Genomic DNA, 7,448 nt, shown 5'->3' with positions numbered 1-7,448 from the left:
TAAAACTCCTTCACTGAGTGGCTCAAGGGTATTTTTGGATGCCATCCTCCTGAGTGCATGTGCTTTTATAATTTTGGTGAAGCTTTTAGGAAATTGGTTCTGATCTAAATGCAGATTGTGTCTTTATTCTGCAGCCGTTGCATTGTGCCATTAAAATGATAGGTTAAAGCAAAAACCTCATCTATTGCCACTTTAAGTTAAATTTAATAACTTATTTGCACCAACACCTTTTTTCCAATTCAACAGGAAACTTGATGTTTAGCAACACATGAAGCACAGTTTTTATGCTGTGTATAGAGCTGCTGCTTTAGCTGCTTTCTGCTGCAGGTGACAGACAGCTGCACCTGTTGTCGCGTTGTCATTCTTGTCATTGTGCGTGAGCCAACAGTCCATCACATCGCCTGGAGGACAACCTTGTTAATGGTGAGTCTGAAAACAATGGGGTCCTTAAACCTTGAAATCCCACTTCAGCAAATGCAGCTGAGTGTGATTGTTTGTCTGTATATGTAGCCCTGTGACAGACTGGTGACCTGTCCAGGGTGTCACCTGCCTTCACCCTCCGTGTTCCTAATGAGGTTTAAGTCGTGTATAAGTGATGGATGGATGTTGAGATTACTCAGTGTTTGATCATTTTGAGATTCTGGTATTATTTACTGTATGCATGTGGGTATATTTGCAAATACTAACTGTCATACCCTCTGTGTGACTGGACAGCAGCACAGGAATAAAGGTCCTCTGTTTCCCATCAGACCTCCACTATAAAAGCCAAGTACAGACCTCCACTTAGAGCCAAATGTTTGACAGTCTACTTCCAGTCATGCTACAGTTTTTCATACTTGTGAGGACATAACTAATCCCTGTTTGCTTTTCCTCCAGTTTGCCAGACTGCATCTCCCTCAGCTACCCTGCAACTCTTACTGGATTCTCTCGCTACCAGGTCTTCCCCCTGCAGGAACCTTGCCAGCCTCAGCTCATTTCTCCAGATCTGTAGCCTGCTCCTGCTCCTACCTCAACCTAAACCAGCTCAGCCTTCAAGCCAAAGCTGCAGCTGATCCTCTGACATCCTGCCTGCTCAGTACACTCCCACATCCAAGCCACAGGTGAGCCAGCTGCCTCCTAACCAACCTGTTGGTTTGCTTCCACCCTCCAGTGGACTCCAAGTTTAACCTTATTGAAATCACTGTGCAATAAACATCTTTTGTACCTTGAACCTGGAACTCTGTGCAGAGAAGGAATGCTGCAATAATGAGCTAGAAGAGACCAAATCAGCTGGAGAGTAAAACACTCAAAACTCTATTTGACTGTAATGAAGTAAAAAAAAAATAAAATTGTCTGATCAGATTTTCCCTGAATGACATTAAATCACAGAATTCTGGATGCAACAATCAATGATTTGGTGCTAAAATTTTATGAGCATTTCTCTTAAATTGTCACATACTGGATTTATTTGTACTTTTATGTCATAAATTCACACAAAAACATTAAACAAACTGGTTGTTCATGAACAATGATCTCAGCTGTTCCACAGAAGATATCAAACAGAAATGATGAAACTATGGATTATCAGACTTCACTTAACGATTATTTCATGCTGATTATTTTCTCTGTGAATCATTATGAGCGTAAAATGTCAGAAAATGCTAAAACAAACAAACATTTGAATCCCCCACAGCTCAACAATTCAACAGTTTGAATCCAAAACCCACAAAGCACTCAGTTTCTTGTCAGATATGAAAAGTAAAACCAAGAAATATGTCAGAAGCTAAAAGGAGATTTGAAAATGACTAAAACATTGAAGAATCAATCAGTTCTGTCATCATCTGATTAATTAGGTTGTTGCTAGAGGTACGGACCCGTACCCGTAGCCTGTGGCCTACGGATACGGCACTTGCCATTTGCCAATCAGATACGCAAGATCTGGTCATGTGACTCCCAGTAGACGCTAGCGGTACGGACCCGTAGCATTGGTGCTACAGGTACGGACCCTAAACCTAACCCTAACCCTAACCTTTGCTTACCTTTCAACAGTTTGCAGTGGTTAGCAGCTTCTTGACTCGCGAGACTCGCGTACGGGTCCGTATCTGTCTGGCAAATGGAAAGTGCATCTGTAGACACTACCGATTAATTAATGCAGCAGTTACAGAAGTAAGCGCTATATCATGAACTGAAATCAGGACTTAACATGAACCGACCCTCAGACACTGGAATTGCTCTATTTGAGTTTTAGGAACTTTGCAGTGTCCCTATCACCATAAAAATCAAGGCCATAGTTGGAAAACCGAACTCCAGCATGTATGGGCTCAGTGAATGTGGTCTGGACTCTGTAGAGGAGAGTCATGGTTTCAGAGACGCTGTAGAAAGACAGAATACCTGCACCGTGATCCAGATAAACTCCGATTCTGGAGGACTGAGGACCAGAGATGCGAGTCGGACTGTTGTTGTATAAAAATGAATAACCGTGGCTGTAACAATACAAAGACCAAGATCTGTCATTTTGTCCAAATTCACATTCGTCTGAGGTTCCAGTTTTGCAGATTTTCTTGTATGCGACAGACACACCAACTTCGTCTCCAGTCCACTTCACCTCCCAGTAACAACGTCCAGTCAGACTCTCTTTACTCAGGACCTGACAACATCTCGTGAATCTGTCTGGATGATGAGGATAATGTCCTTCATCCACTACTTTCACTTTTCTGTCTCCTTTAGTTAATTTCAGATCTCTGTGTGCTGTGTTTGGATCCAGGGTGATCTCTCTTGAATATTTTAAGAACTCATCTCTGGTCTTTGGTTCTGGTTCTGGCAGAAGAACATCCACTTCAGTGATTGTCAGTGAGATGTTTGTCCGCTTGTCCCTCAGAATGTCCTGCATTTCATCTCTGAGCTCTTTCACAGCTGCTGTCACGTCCTCAAAGTGTCTCCGAGGACGGACGTTCATGCTGGATGCGTGTGTGGACTCACTGAGTGCTGACACTGAGGGGTAGCTGTGGAGAAACTGGCTGTGATCTCTTGTATCTGAGAGCTGCTTCAGCTCAGCCTCTTTCCTCTCCAGCTCTCTGATCTCCTGCTCCAGCTTCTCCTCAAGCTCTTCGACTCGACTCACTTCAGTCTCCTGCTGGGATCTGATCTGCTGCTTCACATCAGAGATTCTTTTCTGGATGAGATGGATCATCTGGGTGAACATCTTCTCACTGTCCTCCACTGTTTTATCCGCTGAGACTTTGATGGCCTCCAGCACCTCCTGCTTCTTCGTCCTTTCTGCTGCAGCTGGGACTGTTTCATGTCCTTCATGGTCATCCGTTGTGCAAGGAAAACAGATCAACTGCTGATCAGTGGGACAAAAAACCTTCTTCACCTCATCATGAAGAGAGCAGATGTTCTCCTGGAGGTTGTCGGAGGGCTCCACCAGCTGGTGTTTCTTCAGTTGAGCCACATCATAGTGAGGTTGGAGGTGGTTGTCACAATAAGAAGCCAAACAGACCAGACAGGACTTGACAGCCTTCATCTTCCTCCCAGTGCAGGCATCACAGGACACATCTTCAGCTCCAGCATAGCAGTGATCAGCAGCAGCAGCTTGGAGTCCAGTCTTCTCCAGCTCCTCCACTAATTCTGCCAACATGACATTTTTCTCCAGGTCAGGCTTCAGTGTGAACATCTTTGCGCACTGAGGGCAGCAGTAGATTCTCTTACCATCCTCTCCATCCCCTCCATCCCAACATGTTTTAATACAGTCCCTGCAGTAGCTGTGTCCGCAGGAAGTAGTGACTGGATCCTTTAGTAGATCCATACAGATGGAACAAGTGAGTTTCTCTGAATCCAGCTGATTTTGTTGCTGCGCCATTTCTCCTCTCGGTCACACAGACCGTTTGAGTTTGATTTCCTCGTACCTGAAACTAGTCTGAGCTCTGATCTATAAATCATGGGTTCCTGCAGTGAATGTTGCCTGTCAGCTCTTTTAGCTGTCTTCAGAGTGCAGATCTGAAGGGGAGGAACCAGGAAACGTGTGGACGGAGTGGAGCTGCTGTGGTTGTAGGGCAGGAAGAAGAACTAGGTTATCAGGTTGAGGTTGATTCCAGGAAGAGCAGAGAGATGCTGAGTGTTGAACCTCTTTACAGCAGAGCTCATCTCTTATTCAACCCTCAGACGGCTGTTTAAAAAACATACTAACATTTTCTCAGTCATAAAAACATGCTTGTCAAAAACGCAGTGATGAAAATATTAAGTGTTTACATTATTTAGACTTTGGTTGAGTTGCTTTTTTTTTTTAAACTGACATTCATCCTGATCACAACTGACAAATTTAACCCTTTAAGTGCAGTTTGTTTATGTAATGTCACTGTTATTTATTATGAAAATAAATATAAAAATACTTGTTTCTAATATAATCAGTGGTAAATTCTAATTTGTTTGATTATCAGAGATATATCAAATTATTGAATCTGATGTTTTATGAAACAACAGGACATAAAAATGATCTTTTTATATTATTTTCCTACTTTAATTTCCTTAATTCTCTTTTCAAAAAATCAAGACAAGACAAGATTATCCCTCAACAACGTGAAACATTTGTGGGGAGCATGCCGGCCATGATTAGAGCTCTGTCAGTTTGATGATGTGATGTTTATATATCTTTTGTTCAGTTTTGAACACATTCACTGTTTTTTGTTGACTACTGTTGAGAACAGACATAGTGAAACTGCCAAGAATTTAGTTTTGTTAGTTTCTCTTGTAAACAATAAACAAAAAATATGTAGTTTGTATTGGTGTGTGTCTGTCTAATGCAGCCACACCTTTTGAAACATAAGAAAGATTTTTCCACAAATATTTCATGATAATATTTGAGATTGTGGAACATTTTAAGGGTGTCTGAAAACTTTTCTTCACCACTGCATCGCCTGTGTCTGTGTCGCTGTCGCTGTCATTTACTGCAAAGGATTTGCAACCAAATATTAAAAGTGTCAATTTGATCCATGAATATGTTAGTTTGTCCAGTTACTTTTGGTAAAAAGATGGAGGACACATACTAAATGTGCTGTAATCCCTACACCATTAACCTGATTTAGATGTAAATATGTACATTTAGCAGACACTTTTATTCAAAGCGATGTACATCTGAGAGTAGATACAACACAAGCAAGGAAGCAAGGATAGGAGCTTTTTTTCTGGGGGGGAGGGGGGGTGTCAAGTGCAAAAGTGTTCAGTGAAGAGCTGGGTTTTTAGTCTTTTCTTAAAGACTGAGAAGCATTCTGCAAATATCATCGAATTAAAGCAGAAAATCTACACTTAACAAGAAGTCAATCAGGCAGCTGCAGATCCAGAACACTGCTGTCAGAGTCCTCACTGACACCAGGAGACTGGACCATTTTACACCAGTCCTGAAGTCCCTACACTGGCTTCCTTTTAGTCAAAGAATAGAGTTCAAAATCGTACTGCTGGTCTACGAAGCACTGAATGGTCTTGAACCAAAATACATCCTGGATTTATTAGCTCCATATGAAGCATCCAGAGCCCTCGGGTCATCAGGGACAGGTTTACTGTGTGTTCCCAGAACCAGAACCAAGACTGGTAAAGCAGCATTCAGCTTTTATGCTCCTCACCTGTGAAACAAACTTCCTGAACACTTGAGGTCTGCTCAAACTGTCAGCTCTTTTAAATCAAGTCTGAAAACTATATTGTTTAGTGCAGCTTTCTCTCAGGTATAAATCTGTTTTCTTGTGTTTTAATAAACTTTTATGATCTCAATGTCTACTTTTATGTTTTATTTCTATAATTTTAATGTAGATCTACCTCTAAATTATTTTAATGAATGTATTTCTTTGCCATTGTAAAGCACCTGAATTGCCTTGTGTAGGAATTGTGCTTTACCATTAAACCTGCCTTGCCTTATGTTGCGGCATTTAAGGATTGAACAAATGACAAAATCAGACGAATAGGATGAGTGAATCAAACTTAAGAGCAAACAATGATAAGACTGAAGTTAGTTAAATAATTCTGTGAAAAGTGGCAACCCAATGGAAGCCTATGAAGCCCATATAAGAGATAAGACAGGAAGTTCATGGCCTCTTTTCGTTGGCACTCATGAGTTGAAACCTAGGTCACGCTGAACTAAGCAGAAATAAAAAAGAGGAGGTGTTTAACTTTTGGTACAATTACATCATATACATCCTGACTGGGCCTTAGGATGATGGACTGTGGCCTTCCAGAACAGAAGAGGAGTGTTTAGAAGAAGTTTGTATAAGTATAAAAGATGATGTAACGCTTTGTGTAGTCAATTAAAATCTCAAGATTTTGCTCATGTTTGTTCTTACAGCCTCTGTGTTGAATAAACATTATTCACATTAAACTCAGAAGACTGCTTGTAGACTCATTCTTGAAAACTTTCTGAAGACTCTAACTTTTGATCCAGATTTGATTTTTTGACTACATGTTTGACGAAGCTGCCTGATGACCACTGGACCTTAGCAGGCAGACTGAGTCACAGCATCTAAAAACACATCTTGATTGTTTCATTTCAAATCCACTGTGGTGGTGTACAGAGCTGAAATGCTGAAATCTGTGTCAACTTTCAAATATTTATGGACTTGACCGTAAGTGCCAAAACAGTAAAAGTATATCCCATTGGTTAATTAAAGGGCTACTGGTTGCTCCACCACAAATAAGGCAGACAGAGTTAAATTCCCATCTAGCTACTGTGTGTTACTATGAATGACCAAATAAATCCTTTACAATCCTTCCCTTCATCTTGGAAATGTTAATTCCTTGTTTTTGCTAGGTCTGCAGTCACTGACAGCTAATGTTATTCATGTATAATTTAGACTTTATGAAAGATTTTGCATCCCTTTCTTCCAGCGCAGGGACATGCCAGGTTCAGCACCTTGGACAGAGACCAGGGAAGCTCCAGTAAATCCAACATGGATGGAGCTTCTGGAAGAGCTGCTGCATTCAGTCACGCTGATAGTTTTTCCCAGTGGTCACTTCTGGTGCACCAACACAAAAACATCCCAAGCAGCCAAAAAAGCATTTATCCAAAGACCACCATTAGTAAACACTCTTTCTATTACTGATTGGAATCCATGGAGGCTTCATATTTGTAAAAACCTCCCCAGCCCCTGAAACAGTGAGCAGTATTTGTTCAATCTGAGTGGGAAATAAAACATGGAAGCAAAGTGGGAAGCTGGGAAATATTTTAGACGAACACATCGAGCAATATTAATTCAAGCAAGAGGTACTTGCAAAATGAACCATCCGTTTCAGCATCATGTTTTGGTTCTTTGTGCTTTCTCTGGACCTTAGATGAAGTGTTGTTCACTGTGTTTAGTGTTTCTTTAGAGTGTGCATAATGTAAAGCACTTAAAGTTTTCACATAATTTAAATTAACTACCTCAACAACCCCCCCCTCCCCTATCTTTCCACGCATAATGTCTCTTTTTATGTGCAATATTACAACAGTG

General features: G+C 41.1%; 1 protein-coding gene across 1 annotated transcript; it reads right to left on the bottom strand.

The window, feature by feature from the left end:
* Nucleotides 1-1,547: 1,547 nt before the first annotated feature.
* Nucleotides 1,548-4,197, bottom strand: LOC110962800 (tripartite motif-containing protein 16-like). The gene has a single exon (XM_051948497.1). It carries the CDS (start codon nt 3,836-3,838, stop codon nt 2,213-2,215), a length of 1,626 nt encoding a protein of 541 aa, XP_051804457.1. The 5' UTR covers nt 3,839-4,197; the 3' UTR covers nt 1,548-2,212.
* Between the last annotated feature and the right edge of the window lie 3,251 nt (nt 4,198-7,448).

The sequence above is a fragment of the Acanthochromis polyacanthus genome, chromosome 5 (assembly GCF_021347895.1).
Source record: "Acanthochromis polyacanthus isolate Apoly-LR-REF ecotype Palm Island chromosome 5, KAUST_Apoly_ChrSc, whole genome shotgun sequence".
NCBI classification, from domain to species: Eukaryota; Metazoa; Chordata; class Actinopteri; family Pomacentridae; genus Acanthochromis; species Acanthochromis polyacanthus.
Note: the sequence above shows the minus strand (reverse complement) of the source record. Positions and strands in the feature narration are given on the sequence as shown.